At 41.9% G+C, this 27473-nt stretch overlaps 2 protein-coding genes across 2 annotated transcripts in view; one reads left to right on the top strand and one right to left on the bottom strand.

Moving 5' to 3' along the window:
• Positions 1–16372, bottom strand: part of LOC116977599 (ubiquitin-protein ligase E3A-like) — a 36944-nt gene extending 20572 nt beyond the window's left edge. The window contains exons 1-6 of the mRNA XM_033028179.1: positions 16242–16372; positions 10135–10457; positions 7486–8705; positions 3801–3945; positions 3054–3259; positions 18–182 (exon numbers count right to left, since the gene is read on the bottom strand). Coding sequence (XP_032884070.1) covers positions 18–182; positions 3054–3259; positions 3801–3945; positions 7486–8705; positions 10135–10457; positions 16242–16306 — 2124 coding nt within the window. The 5' untranslated portion in view covers positions 16307–16372. The remainder of the gene's footprint in view (positions 1–17; positions 183–3053; positions 3260–3800; positions 3946–7485; positions 8706–10134; positions 10458–16241) is intronic.
• Positions 16373–16692: 320 nt separating this feature from the next.
• Positions 16693–27473, top strand: part of nfxl1 (nuclear transcription factor, X-box binding like 1) — a 124348-nt gene continuing 113567 nt past the window's right edge. The window contains exons 1-5 of the mRNA XM_033028165.1: positions 16693–16986; positions 21948–22115; positions 22539–22651; positions 23331–23461; positions 27227–27405. Coding sequence (XP_032884056.1) covers positions 16788–16986; positions 21948–22115; positions 22539–22651; positions 23331–23461; positions 27227–27405 — 790 coding nt within the window. The 5' untranslated portion in view covers positions 16693–16787. The remainder of the gene's footprint in view (positions 16987–21947; positions 22116–22538; positions 22652–23330; positions 23462–27226; positions 27406–27473) is intronic.

Here is a 27473-nt window from a genome sequence, read left to right as displayed (position 1 = left end):
ATCAATGTGATGCTAACTTTCTTATTCTGGTTTGTTACTGGAATGTCCTCACTGCTTTCTTTTAGGTTATGAGTTATTGGCACTCCGAATAAATCATTGTACGATACTTTAAAAGTGATCATCATATCTTCTTCGAGATTCCCTTCATATTCCAGGACATCTTTTAAGCTTCGATATAGTACCTGCAAAAAATTAGTTTCATATAATCAATGTATAATATATCAAAAATGGTCCCTCAAATACAATCTGTATGTATGTTAGTCTAATTCTATCCAATCCCATAATCAGTATAAATTGTTGATGGTAAATAATTCCATTCCAACCTCTTGAATGTATATGTTATTTGCTGAAATGAATATGTATGTATTTGAGTATTTTTACAATACTGGAGAGATTTTGAGGAATTAGATTATAATTCAGGTTTTTACACCAATACACTGTTCTTAACAAAAATCTACCCATCATGTGAAACCGCACAAATAACAGATATAAATTAGATAACTTCAAAACTGAACGTCAAAAACTTTTTTCATAACAGACAAATTTTCATCATCGTTTCGGGCCGAAACCCTTCCTCAGACCGTTTTGGCCCGAAACGTCGCCTATTTCCTTCGCTCCATAGATGCTGCTGCACCCGCTGAGTTTCTCCAGCATTTTTGTGTACCTTCGATTTTCCAGCATCTGCAGTTCCTTCTTAAACAAATTTTCATCATCCTATGGTAGTAGTGATTTTTGGGCGAGTAAATTATTTTTCTTATATTCACATTTAATATATTAAAAACATCGTGGTGTAAAAAACACGACGACCGTTTATAATATATTTTCTGACTTATTTTTAGTCAATAAAACATTTTTTGTGCATAAATTGGTCATCAAAACGAAGAAACTGAGCCGATCTTCAATTTGGCAACACACTGTCTCTTGTTTACCTTTCGTACGGACCAAGTCGCTAACTTCAATCCTTCGTGTCAACCTCCGGAATCTCCACAACGACCGTTATGGAGACATTTAATTTACTAAAAATCATCCCAAATAAAACCTTCCAACGAATGATCGGCCATCGATATAGCTCAAATCCACAAGGTAATGTACCATTTTTTTCTAACTACGGATATAATTTAGTTTGCTCTAATAATGTAATTTTCGTTTTCTGGGACACCAAACCTTTGCGGGTCCACCGCAACGTGTGTATGATCGTGTAACGCGCGTTGCGGTGTCCACTCAGATGGATGCAGTATTCTACTACATGATCAGGTGAATGAAGTGGAAATGGTGTTTGTAATTTTATTGTTCCATGTGGTATTCATAAACAAAGAAAGGAATAAGAAATACGTGCACTTACTGTGCCAACCAGGTCACTGGTGGTCACCACGCGCCAACTCGTACACAAAATGTATTTGTGTATTCTGATGCCATTTTCGGAAACTTGTCATCAATGTGCTACCTTTACTTATATTTTTTGTTGATACTATGTTAGTCATGAACCAAATAAAGTGCTTGACAACTTTTTTGAAGGAATTTGAAATTTGACCCCCTTTGTTACATTATTGTGTGCCAGTATTGCAAAAATGCATTTTTTCTAATTATGACCCAAAAGTGCATTTGTATGCTTCACTTACATTTTAGGTAGACACAAATTGCTGGAGTAACTCAACGGGGCAGGCAGCATCTCTGGAGAGAAGGAATGGGTGACATTTTGGGTCGAGACCCTTCTTCAGACTTAGATTTTAAATGGTTAACTCAATTTAAGGTCATGAGTGATAGGAGCAGAATTAGGCCATTCGGCCCATCAAGTCCACTCCGCCATTCAACCATGGCTGATCTATCTCTCCTAACCCCATTCTCCTGCCTTCTAACCCCTGAAACACGCACTAATACAAGTTAACTTGAAGCTTCATTGTGCTTAGAAATAAAGGTATTCCAAAAAATTCTGCTCAACTCATTTTCCACCTCGTTCAATAATTTGGACATTGACACGGGTTGCCCAATACACCAATGGCATCAATTTTGTAATCAAACCTGGCAATGTCCCCAGTCAAAGTTTCTGTAAGGATTGCAAGATCACACTCAGGAACAAAAATGTGACCCGTTTTCCCTTTATGACTTAGACACAATAAAAGTTGTCTCATGCTGACCAACTCAGCACTAACTAGACATTTTCACAATTGCTATGGTTGTTCATCAAGTCACTTTAAGAATGATATTCCTAATAAGCGATACTGTTCAACAGCTCAAGCTCTGCAAATAACACATTTACAAAGTTACACTGAATACTTCTATGGATTGTGGCCCCTTTTAACAATTCACCAACCTTTTCTTGACAACTTCCAGTCAATTTCTGTGGTTGGCCATAACCTGTCTTCTAATTTGTAAAAGGTCTCTCTCTTACAAATATTAAACACATAGATTACAGATATTATAAATTGTAGATTACAATTTATACTGAGGATTATAGAAAGCTGATGCCGTTGGTCCATTATGCAGCCTGGGTCCAAATTACTGGAAGAGATGTGTTGAGGAGAGGATTGTTTTAGAATACCTACATTTCCAAGATGAAGGAAGTTTCGTTAACTCGAAAGCAGGCCCTTTAACCCACAAAATCCATGCAAATCACCAACCATTCATTTACACTAATCCTACATTAATCCTATCTTATTCTTCCCACATTTTTATCAACTCCCCTGTTTTTACCATTTACCTACTCACGGGGGATAATTTACAATGGATAATTAATCCACCAACCCATGTCTTTGGGATGATTGAGGAAACCGGGACACCCAGATGAAACTCAGTCAAACTCGACATTGGCACTACCCAAGACCAGGATTGAATCAGTCTCTAAAACTTTGAGGCAGCAGCTCTGCAAGCTGAACCACTGTGCACTTGATCCATCCAACTATACAATAGCTTTGTTTGCTGAAATCCATTTGCTATCAAATCACCTGTTGATTCACAAATAATTTTATGTTGATTTATTATTTTATATTGCAATATGTATTTAATTAAAGATGATGAAAATTAACCTTAACATAGTAATTACAGGATTAACTTACTGGATGCGAATCAGCAAGATCTTCCAAAGTTCCCTTCTTGCCCATCAATTTTCTGTAAACCACCATAGGGAAGTGGACATCAAGAATGCAGTGATTGTATATTGCTAGACCCAGCACTATTCCAATTAGTGTGAATTGTCCATCATTCTCAAAAGAGGTAGGGTTGAACCAAAATTGTTTTGTATAGCTATCATAAGTAAACATTCCTACGGGAAGAAAAAAAATCAAAAATGTGGCCATTGGAATAAGACAATTTCAATAATCTAACCACTTAGGAGAATGCTTGATGCATTGGTCTTTTGGCATCCATCTTTCGTTCTCTTCCTATACAGGTTTATAATATGTAATCTTCAACATGGAATTTTCTGTCAAGAGCTGTGCACTAATCCTCTACTGAACATGATACATTCTTCTCTTCCTTCATCCCTTTTTACTAGTTCATTTTTAATTACAGAAATGCATCATCTAAACTGAGATTAGTGGCAATTTCCAAGCACAAAAGAAACATGGCAAATGTTTGAAATTGGATTTTCAGTACACTGAATTACAAATATCATCACATTTGAATCATGCCCGATTTCCCAGAATTTCTTTCGAAAAACATTTTGAACTATCAATGTTATAATCCAAGGATGATGCCTTCAACACATTTTATTTCTTCCTTTCATACCATGACTATTAAGTCCAAGAAATCTGCAATCATAGATTACTGAAATAATCAATGTCCGAATGTTGGAAAAATAATACCTATATCAGGATTAAAAATCTCTTCAACAACCAGCTGAAAGAATTCCTTGGAAACGCCACCTTCATCCACTCCTTGTTCACCCTCAAATTCCACGTACAGTTGCTTTTTCAAATCTGATGGATTCTCTGTGGCAATCATTTCCAACTGCAAATGATATAAATAAGGCAACTGAAATAATAAACTTCACATGCGCTTCATAATATTACTCTAACATGCTCCTGAGGGAATAAATATCATGACCGTGGGACTTTAGGAATTCAAGCAACAGAAGTCTCACTGTGCCCCAACATGGTTCCATCATTTAAAAGAATGATAAAAGGCACAGGACAAATTACGTATGTGATCTAAAGAAGCACAATCAGGTATGTTACCACTTCTGACTAGTGCTTTGTGAATGATGAAAAAGCTTTGGGGTGTAAGGAAAAGAGTCACTCTCTATAGGATGGCCAGTTCCTGACCTGCTCTTACACAGTTGAGTTTCTGATCAAAGTCTGCAAACACATTAGATAGACACAAAAAGCTGGAGTAACTCAGCGGGACAGGCAACATCTCTGGAGAGAAGGAATGGGTGATGTTTCGGGTCGAGACCCTTCTTCAGACACATTAGAACCTTATTTTAAAGGTGGTTCAATGTAAAAAATTACATCATACGTACTGAAAGATCTCAAATTTGTAATTTAGGGGCTTCCCTAATCCAATGGCCATTTTGCTACAAATGCAGGAGGTTGAAGGTTGCGTTTGTCCACTTAACAATTTGTCTTTTTTCCATACTCATTTTGGTGACCAGTGAATCAAAATTTGGTGGCCCTACAGTGAAAGTTCAAGCCTACTTCAGGATCAACCTCCGTGGTAACATGCACAATCGGCATCACTTAAATCACCAACTATTTTAGAACAAAACTGTGATAAATAGCAGTGGAAGAGAAAGCTAAAAATCAAGTTACTTTCAAATGAACGAGCCGAAATTTGCCAAAACTAACAGCAGCATATTATTATTAAACATAGTTCAGATTGATAGGGCTGAATAGCATACAGCAATAGTGCAATGAAATATAATTTCAGTGGGTGAACCAATTGTCTATTTATGTACTGCTCCGTGATTACAGCTAAGGAATAGCAGGAGAAAGCAAATGTTATCGCCATATCTAGTCTAAATCTACATTAAAAATACATTATTGACAATATTATAAAATAAAAATATTGGAACTCAAAATCTGAAATTAAAACAAAAAATGCTGGAAACACTCAGCAGATTAAGTAGAATCCATGGACATAAACAGTTAATATGTAGGAAGGAACAGCAGATGCTGGTTTACACCAAAGATAGACATAAAATGCTGGAGTAACTCAACGGGACAGGCAGTATCTCTGGATAGAAGGAATGGGTGACGTTTTGGGTTGAGACCCTTCTTCAGACTGATAGTCAGGGGAGAGGGAGACACAGCGACATGGAAGGGTAAGGTGTGAAAATGAGAGATCTCTCATTTTCAGAGATGCTGCCTGTCCCGCTGAGTTACATCAGCGTTTTGTGTCTATAAATAGTTAATATTTCAGGTTGCCCGAGAAGTAAATTATTATTCTATTGGTCATAGAGTTAAGAATTATATATCACAGAAACAGACACCATGTCTGTGCCAGCCATCACGACTAAACCATTTGTCAGCACTAGCCATAATCTTTGGTGCTTTGCTGTTTAAAATGTACACCAACTCAAATGTTGAGAGAGTACCTGCCTACAACGTGGCCTCAGACATGGAGGTCCTAGTTTCAATCACCTTCGAAAAGAAAGAATTCTTCAAATTTCCTAATCTTTATTTTAAAACCATATCCTCGACACCCTTACCAATCGAAAAAAAAAGGTTCTATCTACCCTATGATCTCAGAATTGTATACACTTCAATCATGCAAACTATCAGCCTTTTCAGTTCCAAAGAAAACAAACCCAGACTAGTGTTTCTCATATTATTATTAAATATTTTAAACTATTTTTAATAGTGGAATTTCAGCCCACCAAGTCCACACCTTTCATCAATGAGTTATTCTCACAAGTACTATGTTATCCCACTTTTGCATCCATTCCTTACACACTAGGGGCAATTTTCAGAAGCCAATTAACCTACAAACTCGCACGTGTTTGGAATGTGAATGAAAACCCACACGAGATGTGGGTGAAAACATACGGAGTGACTCCACAGACAGTATCCGAGGTAAGGATCGTATCCGGGTTGCTGGCTCTGTGAGACAGCAGCTCTTCCAGCTGAGCCACTGTGCCTTCCTAATCCGGAATGCTTGATACGGAATGCAAAGTCATGTAAATCACCAACACCACTTTTTAAAGTCCAGATAATGTGACTGCAGGCTGGAAAGAACCAAGAATAATGACTAAATGTTTGCAAGGGGTCAAATAGAATTAAAAGACCACCAGGGGCGCCGGGAAGATGGCAGCCCTGCAGGCAGTCTGTTCGTTTTTTCTTTCTATTTGTTATTTTTTAGTTTGTTAAAAGTTTGTTTTAACGTTCTTCGGTTTGTTTTATGTGGGGGGAGGGGGGAGGGGATCGGGGAAATCTTATTTTCAAGTTCTTACCTTCCCAGAGATGTGATCAATTTTCGGATCACATTCTCCGGGTTCTGCGGCCTACCATCGATGGAGCTGGAAGCCTCCTCGGACTGTGGTGAGCCCCACCGCGGGGCGCAGACTTAACATCGGAGCGAATCCCTTGCCTGGGATCGCCCCACCGCGGACTTACCATCAAGGGCTCGCAGTCTCGGTAGAGGCTAGTCAGGAGCTCCAACATCGTGGAAGGCTTGACCAGCCCCGACGTGAAGTTCGATCGTCCAGTGCGGGGGTGCCGACCTTCCCCTAATGCAGGAGCTGAACGCCTCAATGCGGAGGGCCCGAACGCCGCCGGCTACGGGAGTCAAGATCATCCCATCAAAGGAGGGCTCGAGGCCCCCGACCGAGGAAGAACATTAGGATGGACTTGAACTTTATTTCGCCTTCCATCACAGTGAGGAATGTGTAGGGGTCACTGTGGTGGATGTTCATGTTAAAATGTGTTTTTGAGTGATTTGTTGCTTTTAATTGTATGACTGACCTAGCCAATGAAATTCCTCGTATGTTGTAAAACATACTTGGCGAATAAAGTGTGATTCTGATTCTGAAAATGCTGCCAAAAACTGGCATTTACACCTCTGTTTCTCTCCCCACATACTGCCTTTTCTATAGTTTTTTCTAATACTTTGTTTATATTCCAAATCTGTTTTTTTTTTTTGCTTTTATGATATTACCCAAAACAATAGAAATTAATTTAAAGATGTGTTTTATTCGAAATAAAATGATTCTTTAGCCATTTAGTTGGCGGCACAGTGGTAGAGATGAATCCTGACTACGGATGCTGTCTGGGCGGAATTTGTACGTTCTCCCTGTGATTGCCGCCTGGTTTTTTTTGGGTGCTCCGGTTTCCTCCCACATTCCAAAGCCAAGCAGGTTTGTAGGTTAATTGGCTTCTGGTAATCATTGGTTGGCGCAGTCTCGGTGGGCCGAAGGACCTGTTTCCACGATGTATCTCCAAACTAAGCTAGTGATTGTAGGGAATTTAAATTAAATCTATTAACAAATATAATTACATTTCTTTGGCATTGGCAATTAGAAAAGATAGCTTAGCACAAAAAAAAAGTACATACCCGTACAAGTGCATCATCAATCATATGATCACGTCTTACTTTTAGTCGAAGATAAGGTTGAACTTGCTGTCCTTGTACCAAGTTGTACAGCACAGTTATGCGGCGTTCACTGAACATTCGGATTCTGTTGTCATAATAGAGGCCTTGACTTTTTGTATAGGGAGTAAGGAGGAATGGACAAGTCAAGAAAGAAAATTTCTTCTCGCTATCCACTTTAAAAAATATGTAGTCTTTATCCACTGCAAGGACATTATTTAATGATTCATTAACAAATTCATCATAAGGTACGACTGGTCGACAGCAGTCAATAGTCTTAAAATTAAGTATTTTTTCCAACGGGTCCACCCGGGGACCTTTCTTGTAATTGGTGTCCTCGATTAAAAGATTCTGTTGCAAATTCCTCTCTCTGGTTTCTTGTGAGGACTCTTCGTCATCATTCTCTAAGGTCAACACTCCACCCAGCAAATTTGCATAGTACACCAATTTCAGACACTTAGTTGCTGCAACTACGACATCATCTTCATTCACCAAATTTCGAGAACTATAATCATTGCTTATAACTTTGTATGTAATAAGCTGCTGAAAGACCTCAATCATTCTGCGGGTATCATTCGAGCTGTATGTTGACCACAGTTGAATTAGATTGGCTTGTGCTGACAGCGGAAGCTTGCACATTGCTTTGCAGAACATAGGTAAGGCTGATTCCAGATACTCAGGGCTATGAAGGTTATGATTTTCCATGACAATTATGAATACATTTAGGTAGTTTGAATCTCTGTTGTAAGCATTATGATAACTTAAATCACATTCCACGTCTGGTGACAGATACATCAAAGCATTAATCAGTGCAGTTTCAATCCGGTTATGTAAAAGTAGTTTTCTGTACACTCTCCGAACAGATTTCACATCAACAGTTACATCTTCTGGCTTAACTGATTGTGCAAGACAATCACATGATTTCTGTTGAGAGCAGCAAGGTACTGAATCTTCGCTTCCAAACACGGTTATTGTTTTATCACCTTTTTCCACATCAGCTGGTGTGTTTTTTGGTAGACAGTTCAAGCATGTTTTCTGCATTTCTGGTTTCCTAAAGCTCTTAACAAGCTTTTCCGCACTGGAGAATATCCGACCAATAACACGCACCAGAAGTGAAAAGTCTCCAGTTTCATTGCAAACATTAAGAATTTCATTTACTTTTTCTTCAGTAAGGTAGCTTATGTCTAGAAATTAAAGTAAATTATTCAGAAATCAGAGGACATAGATGGAAAGATATCTGATTATCTCAACATAAATAACTACAATACAATGTTGACCTAATCAATCTACGTTTGTAGACATTTCACTTTTCATAAAAGAAGCCATCAGAACTATATCAGAACTTTATCAGAACTATATGATTGTCAATAAGAAATAATTATCACCAGTTACTTTACAATCATTGGGAAACAATGGAGTAGATCAGCACCTTATTTCACCGTGCTCTGATATGCAAATGACAACATTTTGAGAAAAACCTTTATAAAGGGAAAAAAAACTTAATTCTGGTTCTCGTGAAATAACTAAAGTAACTTTTACATGTTTCTAATTTATTTTTTCTCTAATATTGGCAGGTAAACTGCTGCAACATGCCTCCAGTGACTTAGGGTCAATCCTGACCTAGGGTGCTGTCTGGAGTTGTCAATTTATTCCTGTGTATGTTAAGCTTTCCCCAGATGCTCAAGTTTCCTCCTATTTTCCAAGACATGCTCGTTGGTGACTTAAACAGCCATTGTAAATTGCCCCAATGTAAGCAGATTGGCGAAGAATCAATGTAGAGTTGAAGGGCAAGTGAGAGCAAACAGGACAAAGAAAGTAAGCAGGGAAATGAGATTGATGGGACTCTCCAAGACAAGCAGACTGAATGGGCCAAATGGTCTCCTTATATGTCACACAAAAATATGAAATGTGACATATGGAAAATAATAGGTGTTTTATTATGTCTTAAAAACACATGCTAGATCCTATCGTTTAACGGCACGTGATTTTTTTTCCTGTGTAAATGTTTACATCTTAATGATTTTCACACGTTAACAAATGTTGAAATCTTATTCTGATCAGCAGTTAGTCATTTTGCAGTTTGCATTCCAATGCAGTGAGCATTGCACGAATTTAGAGCAAATTCCCTATAACTTACACTTTAGGCTTGACATGGGTGCTTTGCATTACATTTTAGTGGAAGTGAATGGGGAAGAGGTGTTGGGGGGAATTTGATAAACCATTAATATTTTATAATCTTCTAAATTGTTTGAACCTCACGTTAAAACCAATTTTGGTCATTTTTTAATCTTTGAAATGTTTTGAAAATTAGAGATGTGGCTTTTTTTTGTCAACACAGCAGCACAACAATGGTTTTAGTGGGCTGAGCAAAAAGGAGATCGGGGTGGTAGCATTCAGCAACAAGAGTGCTTGATAAAAGCACGAGAGGACGAGACACTATTGGAGTTGCCTCTCAATGAAGCAGCAATGATTTAAATGTACATAGACAAAATAGATATATTAAAAATTGATTCTTATTTAGCATTAATGTTTTAAGATAAGCAGAATAGTAACTCAATTTTTAAAAGAACAACTTTTCTCAATTAGCATGTACTCTACAAGAAAAAACTATACCTTGAAAGCTGTCTTGCTTCTGTTTCTCACTGCAGATTACGTCAGTGTCATTTTCCGCAACAGATTTGAGATCTTTATGTTTAAACTTGTCGTGTGAAATATTTTGACAAAGCAATGATCTCAGCTTTTTAGTCGGCCAACCTACACATAACTCTGCCCTGGTCCGATATAACTCCAGAGCTCTGGCCGCAGCTTGATTATTGTCCAACTGCTTGAACCCTGGGCAGGAAGCACAGTTGCCATTTGCACAGAACTCATTTCCACAGCCTTTTGTTAACTGACAGTAGTAACCTTCAATCAATTGTTTGGCAACTTCACGTTTCCTATAAGAAATAAAAAGTTGTTTTGGTTAGTGTTAAAGTCTCCCATTTATTGATTATATGTTTTATTTCATTACTTTAAATCATTTACATGTGAATTTACTTAACACTAAGTATTCACTGTTTTCAGTGCAGATGAATCATTATGAACTACTGAGTGATAACATTTTATATAACAATTCAAATAAAATTCCTCAATTTGCAATTATTTTATTTGCAAACAAAGTTCAAGGTTTTTCCATGAGATCCAAGAACCCATTAGATTATTCTATTTCTATATGGTTATTTCTGCTGGCATACGCATATTCAAAATAATAGCTTGCCTTACATCACTGAAGTTGAGCCAAACGGACTGAGTGTTGTTAATATTTCTTGTAAAGTTTGCCTGTTCTTAGAGAAAGCTGAAAATAAAACTTTACAGGAATCGCTTACAAAATATCAAACATTAATCAAAGCAAAATCCCAGGACAAGCAGATGATGCTCGACCCAACCCATCATGTGCACTCACCATGAAGACAACTTTTATTTTCTGGATGCAGAATTGAACAAGCTGACTCTGTGCACCCAAGATGTTTCCGTGTGAGACAGGGCAGCCTCCAATATGTATCCAATTGCGAATTTACACTAAAGCCCTAATTTTCCTCAGTCTCCACCAGCAGCAGATTGCTCTGATAGTTTCGAGCAGTTTCAATCAAATGCTTTTGGACAGATATTAAACACCTCTGATAGTCAAAGAAATTTGCAAGCAATCCAAATATATTTAAATACATTTACAAAATTACACATGTAAAATTTAAATGCAATTACACACACCTGAAGAAATAAATGAATACTGAAGAAAACATTAACTCAGAGTAAAATGTTTTCCTATATCCACAGATTATTCTACTTTCTTCCATGGTCCTCCTTGATATAAAACTGAAGATTTGCATGCAAAATGCATCTGCCCTCTCTCGTCAACAATAGCTCTCCACTACTCAATAGTAAGTTGAGCAGAGATCAGATGCAACATTGTCTTAACTTCACCCCGTATCCCACTTCCACATTTGGCTGCACATGCGTGGTAGCTTAAAACACGAGCTGCAAATAGCTGACCCCAGCAGGACAGCTGAGTGTGTCAGAAAGGTTGAGGGCAGCAGAATAAATTGCTACTATCGTAACCAGCATAATATAAATCCTGTTGTGCAATGTTACATGTTGACTATGCACAATTTTCATTTACATCCTGAACTCATCTGTGCAATGGGATATGACAAGTACATATCACAAAATGTGTACAGTTGTAGATGCCATATTTTCCTTTAGGCAAACAACAAAACCTCTACTTCCTTCTTAACTGCCTGCACAAAATCACATGGCAATATTTTAAAAATGTATTATATTGAGGTCCAACCTAATGTGCAAATTGTGCAACTTACATTTGGGTCTTACATTCATTCAGTTACAGTGTCCTCCATAATTTTTGGCCGGCAGTTCATTCTACAGCAAGACAATGATCCCAAACATACTGCTAAAACAATAGAGGAGTTTTTCAAAGCTAAAAAATGGTCAATTCTTGAGTGGCCAAGTCAATCACCCAATTTGAACTTAATTGAGCATGCCTTTTATATGCTGAAGAGAAAATTAGCCCCCAAAACAAGCATAAGCTAAAGATGGCTGCAATACAGGCCTGGCAGAGCATCACCAGAGAAGACACCCAGCAACTGGTGATGTCCATGAATCGCAGACTTCAAGCAGTCATTGCATGCAAAGGATATGCAACAAAATACTAAACATGACTACTTTCATTTACATGACATTGCAGTCCCAAACATTATGGTGCCCTGAAATGGGGGGACTATGTGTGTATATATATATATATATAAACACTGCTGTAATTTCTACACGGTGAAACCAAAATGTTTAAAAATGGCCTTTATTAAAATCTGACAATGTGCACGTTAACCACGCGATTTTTTGTATTACAATAGATAATAAACAATAGACAATAGGTGTAGGAGTAGGCCATTCTGCCCATCAAACCAGCACCCCTATTCAATATTATCATGGCTGATCATCCCCAATCAGTATTCCGTTCCTGCCTTCTCCCCATATCCTCTGACTCCGCTATCTTTAAGAGCCCTATCTGGCTCTCTCTTGAAAGTATCCAGAGAACCGGCCTCCAGGGCCCTCTGAGGCAGAGAATTCCACAGACTCACAACTCTCTGTGAGAAAAAGTGTTTCCTCATCTCCGTTCTAAATGGCTTACCCCTTATTCTTAAACTGTGGCCCCTGGTTCTGGACTCCCCCAACATCGGGAACATGTTTCCTGCCTCTAGCGTGTCCAAATCCTTAATAATCTTATATGTTTCAATAACATCCCCTTTCATACTTCTAAATTCCAGAGTATACAAGCCCAGCTGCTCCATTCTTTCAGCATATGACAGTTCCGCCATCCTGGGAATTAACCTTGTAAACCTACACTGCACTCCCTCAATAGCAAGAATGTCCATCCTAAAATTAGTGGACCAAAATTGCACACAATACTCCAGGTGTGGTCTCACTAGGGCCCTGTACAACTGCAGAAGGACCTCTTTGCTCCCATACTCAACTCCTCTTGTTATGAAGGCCAACATGCCATTCGCTTTCTTCACTGCCTGCTGCACCTGCACGCTTACTTTCATTGACTGATGAACAAGCACCCCCCAGATCCCGTTGTACTCCCCCTTTTCAAATCTCAAATTGTGTAGTACAGAGGCAAATAAATAAATGATGGGTCTTTGTCCCAAATATTATGGAGGGCACTGTACATCTGTTGATCTCAGGCCTCCTCAACCACATACTGAAGTATTACTATGCAATCCCATAGCAATCACATCCTGGATTTTAACTACTAATTCTAATACATCAAGGGATATGTCTTTGGTGGGAAAAAACAATTGTGAAATGTGACATAAACAACTAAGCTCAGGTAAACAGTCCACAGACAACTTAATTACATGATTATGGTTCTTTCCCCAAAAACAAATAGGTTGATTGTTTTATTCAACTAATTGCTCCTATCAAAAGTAGACATGAAATACAGAAAATTCTAGAAACAATCAGGTGGCCAGATATCCTCTGTGCAAAAACTATCTTACCATTGTTGCTGCATACCATGCAGTGAACTTTAACTGTTTTCCAATTTTATTTCAGATTTCCAGCATATGCAGTTTTTTTGGATTAACAGAATTTAGATAGAACCTCCTAATCAGTCACAATACACAAAGTAAGTTCCAGTCTGCGAAAAGAGCCAGTGAAATGCATACACAGAGATGCGAGAGACTGCAAGCATTGAAATCTGGAGCAAAAAACAAACTGCAAAGAAATTTAATGGATCAAGCAACATCTGTTGAGCCAAAGGGATAATTTGTATTTTGGGTCGAGGCGCTGCATCATATGAATTGCAAATCACTTTTCCTGAACAAGACCATTAGAAAACAATGTGAATGGATTCAGGTTCAGGTTAGTTTATTATCATATAAACAAGGATGCAACATAATTCCTTGTTCACATAAAGAGTACACAGCATACATGATGATAAAGTAATAAAATCAATAAATGCAATAGGCAAAATGGTGCAAAGATTGTAATGGAATCTCTGGTAGACAAAAATGTTGGAGAAACACAGCGGGTGAGGCAGCATCTATGGAGCGAAGGAAATAGGGAACGTTTCGGGTCGAGACCCTTCTTCATTTTGGAGAGAGGAGAACTTCTTCAAAGTAGGCATACCTTGAGGAGATTTTGCAGTGGGGTAGACAAAATGTTTAAGAAGGAACTGTAGATGCTGGAAAATCGAAGGTAGACAAAAATGCTGGAGAAACTCAGCGGGTGAGGCGGCATTTATGGAGCGAAGGAAATAAGCAACGTTTCGGGTCGAGACCCTTCTTCAGTCTGTAGTATTTCAAAAAATACGAGAGTACAACAAGGAATTAGAGAGAGTTAAGAAGAGCAAGTGTAAGTGGCAGGCTGGCAGCACCTCTGTGAAGGAAATTTGAAAGTTGATAAATTCAGGGGGCTGACAGTCGTGAGGCAGAAGCTGTTCTTAAGTATGGACGTCTGGCTGTTCAAGTTCCTGTACTTTCTCCCAGAAAGTAGAAGGGAGAAAAAGGAATGGCCAAGATAGCTGACATCTTTGACAAAACTTCCAATCTTGCTGATGTAATGCACCATTAAGATGGACTGGGTTGAAAGAAGTTACGAGCCTGTTATGTTCTGTATTCACCACTTTCTGTAGGTTCGGACAGTTAAGAGCAGCGTGGTTGTCATACCAGGCTGAGATGTATCCCATCAGAAACTTTCTGCAGTGCAGCTGCACATGTTCCAGAAAATCCTCATGCTCACACCAAATCTCTCAGACGCTGAAGTAATTTGCTCAAGGTGGAGACACGAAGAAGTGTTGGTTTACCAAAAAGTGCTGGAACAACTCAGCAGATCAGGCAGTATTGGTAGTGTTTGGGGTTGGGACTCTTCTTCAAACTCAAGAAGGGGTCTGAAGAAGGGTCCAGATCTGAACCATCACCTATTTATATTCTCCAGAAATGCTGCCTGACCCACTGAGTACTCCAACATTTTATAAACTTATCTACTTTTTTGAACATTACATCAGTGTGAAAAGATCAAATGCTAATAATATGGATGCCGAGGCACTTGAAGAAGTTAACCATCTCTATAAAGGCTACATTGATGACATGATTGTGTTCTCCCTCTCACTCCATGGTTCCTTTGGTTAACTGCCAACTCCAAACTTTTTCTTCATGCTAATGTTAAGGGCTATATTATTCTTCTGACACCATGACAGCAGGTTCTTGATCTTCTTTCCTGTGTTCTGTCTCATCGTTATTGTTAATCCAGCCAACACCAGTGGTATTATTGCCAACCTACATCGGGTTGGTGCTACACGTGACCACACAATAGTGGAAGTAGAGGGTGATGTCTGCTGGTTAGGAAATCCAGAAGCCAGTTGTAGATGGAGGTCCTAAGACCAAGATCTAGGAGTTTAGACAAGAGCTTATTCAGTATTATTGTCCTGAAGGCCACGTTGTTATCAGTGAATATTATACTAACATAAGTGTTCTTATTGTCAAGATGATCCAGAGCTCAATGGTGTGCAAGGGCAATGGTGTTCTCTGTAGACCTATTTTTCGTGTACGCAAATTTGAAAGGGGTCTAGATTGGCCGGACCACTGGTGGGTCATTAAAATTCTTTCATTATGGTTGGTTGTTAGAGCTATTGGTTGGCATTGAGACAAATCTCTTATTTTCTTGGGTACTGAAATAATGGAGGCTTCCTTAAAGCCGAAGTCTGTTGAAGTGAGAGGTTAATCAATGATGCCACAGTCACCTGGCATCCGATTGATTGAACTGAAAATATAGGTTATATGCATAAATAGACAAGAACCGTTGCACATTTGAAGTGGTGTGATTAACTATTGACAATTCACAATTAATTGAACATCAACCGGCATTTCATTAGTATTGACGCTGCCAAGTGCTCCGAATTTATTAATTTAACACTGTGAAGAATGCGGAAATGACCGCAATTGCAGCAAATTCAGAAATTTGCAAGAAGAAAACTGAGAGATTCCCGCAACAGGAAAGTAAAATAAACGCTGTCCGCACGAAACTCAGCAGGGCCAGACCCCGGTAACTGCAGCCGGCCGGCCGGGCTGCAGACAGGCGAGGCCCCGCTCGGGGTGGCCGGGCCCTGTGGTGCTGGTGCAGTCGCGGCTCGGTAACTAAGGGCGGGCGGGCGGACACTCACTCACCGCTTCAGACTGGCTGGGGAGCGTGCAAGCAGCCTGACAGCGACGTTGGTGTCAGGGGAAGTCATGCGAGTCCGCTGAAGGAGACGCGCCGACAGTCTCCCCCTCCCCACCCCCGCCCCTACACGCACGCGCACACCCACACGCACGCGCACGCCCGCCCCCACCCGCGCGCACGCACGCCCGCCCCCACCCGCACGCACGCGCACGCTCGCCCCCACCCGCGCGCACGCCCGCACGCACGCGCACCCCCGCCCCTTGGCGCGCTCACCGCCCGCCCGCACGCACGCGCACCCTGTCGCCCAACCCCGCCCCCTGACGCTCTCGCGCGCACGCCCACCGCAACTCCGTCGCCCCGCACGTCGTTGGATGGACGTTGGCGAATGTGAACTACAATCCCCGCAATGCACCGGGTTAGCAGCGGACATGCGCAGTGAATCGATGCCGCGTGTCTGCCGGGCATGCGCAGTTGGTGGTGCTGGGACCTGGATGGAGGGTCCGGTGGCCAGTGTGGGGACGCTGCAGTTGTAGAGGCGAGGGAGAGGGGCCATGGAGCCCGCCTGGCGACAGGCTGGTCGGGGCCGCGGGCGAGGACGTGGGAGAGGCAAAACAAGCGCCGACCAAGTGCCCGGGACCAAAGGAGCATCGCAGGCCGGCAGGAGCGATGTCAGGCCCGCAAATGGAAGGGGCTGCAGTCTCAGCACCGCCGCCATCACCAGGTCAAGGAGTCAGCCTGACGCAAGCAATGGTAAATAATCCCGTGCACTGCCTGCCACTTCAACGGAGTTGTGCCCAGCACAATCTAGCTCAGTTGGAAATACGGATGGAAGAATGTCAGATAAAGTTTAATCTGGAGAACTGTCATTTTGGGAGGTTGCGTTAAAGTACGGAGTAGTTGCAGACTCTTGGGAGTATTTGTATACATCGTACCTGATAGTATCCATAAATGGATAAAATGGAAAAGAAGAAAAATGCTGGAATTTGGAGCATAAAATGAGGTGGAACTCTATGTCAGGCAGTATCTGTGGATTGAAATGGACAGGTACAATATTGGGTCTGGACCCTTCATCGAGACTAGAACAACAGAGGGCAGATAACCAGCATAAAGGAGTGGTAAGAAAGCATACTACAGCCTGGTCCACCACTGATTTTATGGCAACTGATTGTCTGGTGCCTCCTTTAATCCCATCAAAATCAGGAGAGTGAACTTGAAATCTCCCCAGGAGGTCCCCAGAAAATCTGGTGACCAGGTCAGATGAGGCGGCTGATCTTTTGATCTCATCAGGACTTCTGCGACTGATTGACGGGTCGAATTTGCCTCCTGCCGCCAGGGCTTTAGAACTTCTGCCTGGCTGGAGCTGACAGAGGCAGCTTCTCCAGAGAGTAGGAATGGGTGATGATTTGGGTTGAGACCCCTTCTTCAGACTGAGCGTCAGGGGAGAGGGAGATTAGAGATACGGAAGGGTAATGTGAAAACGACATATCAAAGCAGATGCTGCTCAAGTAAATATAGAATAGTTCATTGTAAGCTACGGCGAAGGTGAGAACGAGGCATACAATTAGTAAAATTAATCAGTAGTACAGTGAAACTAGTCGGGGAAGTAGGGTGGAGGAGGGACAGAGAAAGAGAGAACGCAAGGGTTACTTGAAGTTAGAGAAATCAATATCATACCGCTGGGTTGTAAGCTGCCCAAGAGAAATATGAGGGTCTTTTCCTCCAATTTGCGTTGAACCTTACTCTGACAGTGGAGGAGGTCGAGGTCAGAAAGGTCAGTATGGGAATGGGAGGGGAAGTTAAAGTGTTTGGCCACCGGGTGATCGCGAAAACCGGGGCGGACTGAGCTAAGGTGTTCAGCGAAACGAGCACCGAGCCTGCGCTTGGTCTTGCCGATATGTAGGAGCACACACCTGAAACAGCGGATAGTGTAGATGAGGTTGGAGGAGGTGCAAGTGAACCTCTGCCTCACCTGAAAGGACTGTCGGGGTCTTTAGACAGAGTCGAGGGAGGAGGTATAGGGACAGGTGTTGCATCTCCTGTGGTTGCAAGGGAAAGTACCTGGGGAAGGGGTGGTTTGGGTGGGAAGGGATGAGTTAACCAGCGAATTGCAGAGGGAACAGTCTGCGGACAATGGAAAAGGGTGGAGATGGGAAGATGCGGCTAGTGGTGGGATCCCGTTGGAGGTGACAAACATGTCGGAGGATTATGTGCTGTATGTGACGGCTGATGGGGTGAAAGGTGAGGACTAGGGGGCTCTGGCCCTGTTGCGACTGGGGGAAATGGGAACAAGAGCGGAGCTGCGTGATATCGAGGAGACCCTTGTGAGTGCCTCAGCTATGATGGAAGAGGGGAACTTCTGTTCCCTAACAAATTAGGATATCTCAGACGTACTAGTATGGACTTATTATGAGTGGAGGATAGAGTCTTTGCAGGAGGCATGGTGGGAATAAGTGTAGTCTAGATAGCTGTGGGAGTCAGTAGGTTGTCATCGTTAGTCTATCTCCTCTGATGGAGACAGTGAGATCAAGAAACGGAAGGGAGATGTCAGTGATGGACCAAGTGAATTTGAGTGCAGGATGGAAATTGGTAGTGGTTAATAATGAAACTAAAGTTTATGAAAATGGAACATAATTGTTTTCCACCAGATTAAAACTAAGAAATTACATTCTAAAGTTTTTTTTTCTGTCGCCTGTGATGCAGTGAAATGAAAAGTGGCAATGCTTGCGGATTGTGCAAAAAAACTACAAAACAGAATGAAAACATCCAGTGAATTGGCATTCATTGCCTACTGTGGCAGAGAATTCCACATTCACAACTCTCTGGGTGAAAAGTTAATTGAACTTGCTGTGTTAACCTTTCAATTAGTATAATGGCTTTCATAATTTTGTTTTACAAAGCTATAACATTTGTAGATGTTTCTCAAACCACCGGTGGTTTATTTTGAACACATTGTGGCGGCTCCCAAGGGTCGGGCCATCCTAACTGTCGAACCCCTCGGCACGGGAGTGGTTCAGTCCGGAGGTGGCCCTGGTCCGCACGACAGCAGCGGCAATTGGCCTACATTTCTGAATATACCACATCCATCCGCTACGTCGAGGGGAAAGAGAACCGGGTGGCTGACGCATTGTCCCGCCCGCTATCGACGCCGTTTTCGAGGTGGCGCCCAGGATTGATTATTCTGCCCTGGCGGAGGCACAGCTCACCAACGGTGAGATGCCCAGGCGATCCAGGCTCCAGATGTTGTGACCCCACCGGGTGATGGTAAATCCCGAGGCACAACCGTGCTCTGCGAACGGGTCGGTTCAAACTCTGCGGGTGGTCGCTGCCGCCGCCACAGCTCCGAGGCCGAGTCGGGTCTCCGCTGCCACCGCCACGGTTCCGGGGCCGAGTCGGGTCTCCGTTGCCGCTGCCGCCGCCACCGCCACAGCTCTGAGGCCGAGTCGGGTCTCCGCTGCCGCTGCCTCCGCCACAGCTTCGGGGCCAAGTCGGTTCTCTGCTGCCGCTGCTGCCGCCGCCACAGCTCCGGGGCCGGGTCGGGTCTCCGCTGCCGCTGCCGCCGCCACAACTCCGGTGCCGAGTCGGGTCTCCGCTGCCGCCGCCGCCGCCACAGCTCTGAGGCCGAGTCGGGTCTCCGCTGCCGCTGCTGCCACCACCACAGCTCCGGGCCGAGTCGGGTCTCCGCTGCCGCTGCTGCTGCTGCCGCCGCCACAGCTCCGGGGCCGGGTTGGGTTTCCGCTGCCGCCGCCACAGCTCTGAGGCTGAGTCGGGTCTCCGCTGCTGCTGCTGCCGCCGCCACAGCTCTGGATCCGAGTCGGGTCTCCGCTGCCGCCGCCGCTGCTGCTGCCACAGCTCCGGGGCCGAGTCGGATCTCCGCTGCCGCTGGTGCTGCCGCCACAGCTCCGAGGCCGAGTCGGGTCTCCGCTGCCGCAGCCGCCGCCACAGCTCCGAGGCCGCCAGCTCCGCCATTAGGCCTCGGCGCAGACGGAGACGGGAACGGGGAATACGACAGAAAAATAGTCGCATCCCCCGAAGGAAGAGACCGAAACATGTTTCTCCCACCCCACCCACACACATACACAACTTAATAAAACAAAATTAACTAAAACATGACAAAGGAACAAAAAGAAAGAAAAAAAACAGACGGACTGCAGGTGGGCCGCAGCTGTTAAGCCAGCGCCGCCATCTTGAATCTCTGGCCTCCGCCTCGAGGATGTCCCTCTCGGTCCTGGAGGAGTGACGATCCTGTGCGATGTATCGTCCGGTCAGCCGCGCCCCATCGTCCCTGCCGCCTGGTTTTCAAGGTTATTCACGGACTGTCTCACCCATCAATCCGGGCGACAACGGCACTAGTGGCCGCTCGTTTCATATGGCACGGTCTGCGCAAGCAGGTTGGCCACTGGGCTCGCACCTACATTCCGTGCCAGACGGCGAAGATCCAGCGCCATGTCCGGGTGCCTCTCCAGGAGTTCGGTCTACCTCACCGGCGATTCGACCATCTCCACGTGGACATTGTGGGGCCTCTTCCGCCGTCCCGGGGCATCACCCACCTCACGATGGTGGACCGCTTCACGCAGTGGCCGGAGGCCATTCCGCTGGCCAACACTTCAACAGCTACGTGCGCACGTGCGTTGTCCGTGCACTGGGTTGCTCGCTTCGGGGTGCCGGCGCACATCTTGGACCGGGGGCCACAGTTCACCTCCGAGCTGTGGTCGGCCATGGCTCGCTTGCTCGGGGTGCGGCTGCACCACACCACGGCTTATCACCCGCAAGCTAATGGTCTGGTGGAGAGGTTCCACCGGCAGCTCAAGGCAGTGCTGAAGGTGCGACTCTCCGGCCCGGACTGGATGGACGAGTTGCCGTGGGTCATGCTGGGCATTCGGACTGCTCCTAAAGAGGACTTGGCCTCATCATCAGCGGAGCTCGTGTACGGGTCGCCACTCACGGTGCTCGGGGATTCATGCCGTCGGCGCTGGGGCAGCAGGGGACGCCCTAATCCACCTTAAACCGATGTCCCGCCATGGGACATTTCGCCCGCATGTGCCATCAGCCCTCCGGGACTGCCCATACATTTTCCTGCGCCGTGATGCCCACCGGACGCCACTCCAGAGGCCGTACGAGGGCCCGTTCCGGGTGCTGGAACACGGGCCGACGACCTTTGTGCTGGACATGGGGGGCCGGCCGGAGGCCGTGTTGATTGACCGGTTGAAGCCGGCACACCTGGACATTGACCAGCCGGTGCTGGTTGCCCAACCTCGGCCTCGAGGGCGCCCCCCTTCACGGCTCCCTCCGCCTGTCACTCCACCTGTCCTCCCGCCGGTCTCTCGACCTGTCCCTCCACCTATGCCTCCGCCAGCCCCACGATCGGCTGACTTCCGCAAGTGGGCCGGCCGGGTTGTGCGCCCGCCGGTGCGTTTCATGCCAAGGGTCGGGCCATCCTAACTGTTGAACCCCTCGGCACAGGAGTGGTTCAGTCCGGAGGCGGCCCTTAACCAGAGGGTTTAAAGGCAGGGGTTTGGGTGCCATCCTTCTCTCGTGTGGACTTCCCTACAACCGGGAGGAACACAAATAAAGGTGCCTCTCGAAATACCTGACGCCTCTCTTTCGTTTCGAGACCTACGCACCACAGCATTATCAAAAGAGTGAATGGAAGTTCCTATGATTGATGCAACACTTGCAATTTAAGTTCTAATAATAATATTTTTTTTTGGTAGAGCTATCATCACTGAAAAGATTTGAAGAAATCCGTAAGGTTAATCAAGCTGCAGTTCACAGGTTTGCTGATGAAGACACTTCCTCTGAGGAAGAAGGAGGAGATGATTTTGAGAATCAGCGAGGGAAAATTGTTGCATCAACATTTACCTCATATTCAGATCATATAGGTGAGATAAAACAAATGTACTTAATAATGGTTAATGCACAATGTGTGAAAATAAGGATCATAAATTATAAATATGCTTATTGTTCAGTGTGAACTTTGAATCCTGAAACATTAACATAAAATGATTTGTTTGTTAAAAATGGATCAAATACACCTTGTGAGAATTTCTAAATGATTTTGAAAATGCAATGGCTAAGTATAGTCTTGGCATTACCTTGATCTGCACAATGTAGTGCACAATTTATGCTGATTTGTGGGGTGCATGCATTGTAAAAGACGTAGTTACATTCTCATGTTTGGTTAAAATGGAGGAATCAATATTGCATGTATCAACATTTACAAATTAAAACATCTCTTAATACCAGATGGATTGCAAAACTTAAAACTACCTTGTTTCATTAATTGATTCTTTGATTTTATAAAGGTGAGGAGTCTTCCAGAGAACTGGAACGTACAAAACAATATTTGAATGACGCATTTCAGTCGGGGGCTCAAACATGTCTCATCTGCATTGCCTCTGTAAAGAGGAACCAAGCTGTAAGTATTGTAACAGTTAAAATCTCAAAAGTTATATTGAAGTATGTTTTTACAATGTCAATCCTATTCTGTAGATAATCCTTTGAGTACTGTGAAATATTATACCACAAATTTATGTGTTCTTAATTTTAGATATTTTTTTCATATCTTTTTGTTGGTCCTAATGATCAAATTGTGATTGACTTTCGGAAGACATGATAAGCTGAAGATCTGTGACTTGATTTGGGAATGTCAACGGTTTCCTAAAAATAACCTGATAATTTTTTTTCAAAGATCATGTGATAGGAGTAGAATTAGGCCATTCGGCCCATCAAGTCTACAGCCATTCAATCATGGCTGATCTATCTCCCCTCCTAACGCCATTCTCCTGCCTTCTCCCCATAACCTCTGACATCTGTACTAATCAAAAATCTATCTCTGCCTTAAAAATATCCATTGACTTGACCTGTGCACACATCTTATTTTATTTACTCATTGCCTCCTTTATTGGCAAGTTTGTTGACAGTGTTTATGAATTAATATTTATTTTATTTTTTGAGAGCTTATTAATCAAACAATTCCCTTGAGAGTGACCATGGTTTCAAATATGCAAATATATCTGTGTTCATTCACTGTTCAAACATCTTATTTAAAATTCAGATTTTTATTTTAAATTAAAGATTCCATTTGTTTCCTCTAGGTTTGGAGTTGTTTTCGTTGTTATTGCATATTTCACATGCCATGTATTCAAAAGTGGGCAAAAGACAGCATTTTCCTTGTATCCTCAGTGCTGGATGATGATTTTGGAAAAAAGGATCATCCATGGCCATGGTAATCATTGGATATTTACTCAACTGATGGTCTTTGTTTCAATATCGTATATTTATTGCACGTTATAAAGTTGTGAATTAGTGACTAACTCAGTTAATTAGGAGTCCAATGTTAATAGTCACCTGCAGGTCTAGGATAATTTGTCATCTAGTCCGCACAGCCCTTCTTTAATTTGGACCCTTTACCTGTTTGAATCAATACCGATTTACCTCCCTAAAAACTTTTTTTTAAAAAACTTGACTGTGATTACAAACTTTACCTGGGATTATAAAACTCATAGAATTCATAAACGACATTTATGCAAACCTAAAGAAATCGGTGGACTGGCTCTCCCTAATTTTATTTTCTATTACTGGGCAACTAATATTAAAAATTTAATTTACTGGATGGAAGATGCATGTCAACAAGTAAACTGGTTAAAAATGGCGAGGGAAGATTGTTCGCCTTTCAATATAGGCGCGATTCTTCTCCAATACATCTGAAGAAATCAATGTATGAGAAAAATCCGATAATTCATAGCACCCTACGAATTTGGAAACAGTTGAAATCAACCCTGAAATTGAGAAATTTCTCTCTCCTCTTACCAATCGCCTCGTTTAAACTGTCTACTTTAGATAAGGTGTTTGCACAATGGGAAAGTCTAGGAATTAAAAAGCTGGGAGATCTTTATGAGAAGGGGATCTTCCTCTCGTTTCAAGAATTACAGGTGAAATATCATTTGAAAGTTAGTAATTTTTTTAGATATCTTCAAATCCGAGACTATGTGAAAACACACACGCAAGACTGTCACTCTATGGGCCCAGATATATTAGACGAATGCATGAATAGAAAGGCGGATACAAGTAAGTTAATATCCTATATTTACAATACCCTTTTAACTGCACATATCCCATCTTCGGAAATAATTAGGCGAGCATGGGAAGACGAATTGGGTTTAGCAATTTCAAAGGATAGTTGGGAGGATAGCCTTTTATATATACATTACTGTTCTCTTAATGTTAGGCACACCCTGATACAATTTAAAATACTGCACAGACTTTATTACTCAAAGTCTAAATTTAACAAGATTCTCCCAAATGTCTCCTATTTGTGATAAATGTCTCCTCCAAGAAGCGACTATAACCCACTCTTTTGCTTCCTGCACAAAGTTACAAAACTTCTGGAGGGGAATTTTTGATACCTTTTCCAAAATACTTAAAACTAAATTGGACCCCGAGATAAAACTGATCACATTAGGTATGTCAGAGACTTGTTCTAAGCTAACGATATTTCAAAGACGTTTCCTCAACTATGGCCTAATAACGGCGAAAAAATTAACACTTAAATTTTGGAAACAGACAACAGTCCCCACAGTGAAGATGTGGATCACAGATATGTCCGAGACACTACGTTTGGAAAACATTAGGCTTGTCTTGGCGGAAAAACCAGATCAATTTCTTAAGACATGGACACCCTTTACTGAATTTTTACAACAATAGTATGGTGAAACACAAAATTAAATTTAAATCCGATGCTATGTTAGGTGAGGCTGGGGGGAGGGGGGGGGGGGGGGGGGGGGGAGGGGCAAGGGGCAAGGTATATCTCCATTTTTTCCTTATTCCTCTATTTTTCTGCTACACTGTTTAGCAATGTTACAAAATTTTGAGATTTAAAAAATCAAGTCTGTAATTTATCCCATCATATAAAGCATAAAAAGAAGTTTAATTTGACACCTAATTCACTTTCATATCTCATGTATTTAAAATGTTATGGCCATTTTCATACTTGGAAATTAGCATCTTGTTCCCTATTGATTTCTATGGACGTAACAAAAAAGCTGTGATCGTGGACAGTCAAAAGCCCATAACTTTCTTAAAAATTAAGAGAACTGAATGAAATTTTCAGTTATCATAGATTGAACCATTCTGAAACAAATATAAAATAATCTTACTTGGATGACCTGAAATTAAAGCATATAATTAGTTAGTTACCCAAGTGTAGCTAATTTCAAACTTCAATTACTAGATCTAAACATCTATCCATTTCTTAATAAATGATTAACATTTTTAAATAGCCTAAGTGTGCAAATAATATTCATAAATAATTCACAATAAAACATGATTTTAAAATCTCATTTACATTAATTTATAGGCCAAATGGAAGGAATTTAGTGTTCAATTGCTGTAAATTAAAGTCCATTTTAAATCAGCTTTCTAGTGGGTTCCTGTGAACGCGCTGGTTTAGAACGTTCACATTGCGGTAGATTTGTGCCCTCAAATGCCCAGAAAAATACTGCGGGATATAATGGGGCCAAAATGAGCTACTCGCAATATTAAACTTTGTATAAAGGGATCTTAAGAAGCCCTTTTTAATGTAAAAATAAGCTACATACCTTCTGTGGTTTGCTCTATGAGACCCTGACGGCTGTCGGTGGTCGCGGGTTTAGAGATTGATTTTTAAACTACTATAACTATTATCCAAGGCCTTTAAAACTAATAATAGCTTTTGCGACGGGGTCTTCCAGCGATTTTTCGTTAATAATTAACAAGGCTGAACATCTTCGATTTGAACAGCCTAGAGAAAATCGCGTTTTAAAACCCGCCCCCCTCTAAACGGCGCCAAAATCGCGCACACCCGCAGCGACAGATTTTCAGCGACGCTTCAGGTAGGCTTTGCAACATACCTACACTGCTTTGGTAGTTTAAGGGACTTTTTCCTTGTTCTCTACTTTATCCTTTCACTTTTTCCTTTCTTCCTTTCTTGCTTTCTCTTTCTTTCATTATTATAATTTAGGTTATAAGGTTAAAAATGAAGCTGTACAATCATTGTATAATTCTAGATGCCGAATGTTTTATCTTTGTACAATTGCTTCTAATAAAAAGTAAATAAAAAAATAAAAAATATATAATCATTTGGATCCTATTGTTACCCTGAAATCTCCATATTTATTTATTTTTGTCATGTTAACCATTTTTAGCCCATATTGCACTAATCCTATGTGAGTTCTATTTTGTTCTCCCTACGTGCTCCTAAACTCTCCACAGATTCTACCACTCACGCACCAGGTATAATTTACAGTGACAATCAACACATCAACCCATTTGTCTGTAAAAGTATCTAGACCAAAACATCATCTGCTCATTCCCTTCTGACCCAGGCTGTCTGACCCACTGAGTTCCCCCAGCATGTTGATTTTTGTTAGGAATCCAGCACCTGCAGTTTCTTGTGTCTCCAGCACACCAATCTGTTCATATTTGGCTTGTGGGAAGAAACCTGCAGAAAACTCCAGCAGGTAAAGGCAGAACTTGCAAACTCCACCTAGACAGCTCTGGAGATTGGGATTTAATCCAGGTTGCTAAAGAATTGAGGCAGAAGCTCTTACTAGCGTTGTCTCCACATAGCTTCCATTATGCAAAATTCATTAAGTGTGGACCAGTCACTCAGGACTTTTATTGACTATGCAGATATTTGTGAATCAACATTCAATTATATATTTTCCAACAATCTTATGAAACATGTTACTGGATTCTGTTGGAGATAATTCTTATAACTGTTTAAAAAAAAAACATTTAATAAAATATTTTAATTAATATGTGGGCTTTGAATAATCATATTTTAAATAACTTTGCTATATTATCCATTATATTGGGTACCACAATACAAACCATTTTTATGTGCAAAATGCTGGATACTGTAGTTTATTTTTTTAGAAACAATTGTAAGTAGAAATCAATGTATACAATATTTCTGGCAGTTCAGGAAATTAATGTTGGATTTTCTATTTAGTCCTAAATGTAGGCATCAGTATGAACAATCTCAAACTCCGACAAGATACTACTGTTACTGTCGAAAAGTTGAAGATCCACCACAAGACCCTTGGCTTGTCCCACATTCCTGTGGCCAAGTTTGTGACAAAGAATTTAAGCCTTTATGTGGACACAAGTGTCTTCTTTTATGCCATCCTGGTAAAGTAATTTAGATTAGGCTAATTGTTTTTTGCACGGTCTTAATAAACCTAGTCATAATTAAGAAT

Source organism: Amblyraja radiata, chromosome 1 (assembly GCF_010909765.2).
Source record: "Amblyraja radiata isolate CabotCenter1 chromosome 1, sAmbRad1.1.pri, whole genome shotgun sequence".
In the NCBI taxonomy this organism is placed as follows: Eukaryota; Metazoa; Chordata; class Chondrichthyes; order Rajiformes; family Rajidae; genus Amblyraja; species Amblyraja radiata.
The sequence above is the reverse complement of the archived record's forward strand: the minus strand, read 5'-3'. Positions and strand labels throughout refer to the sequence as shown.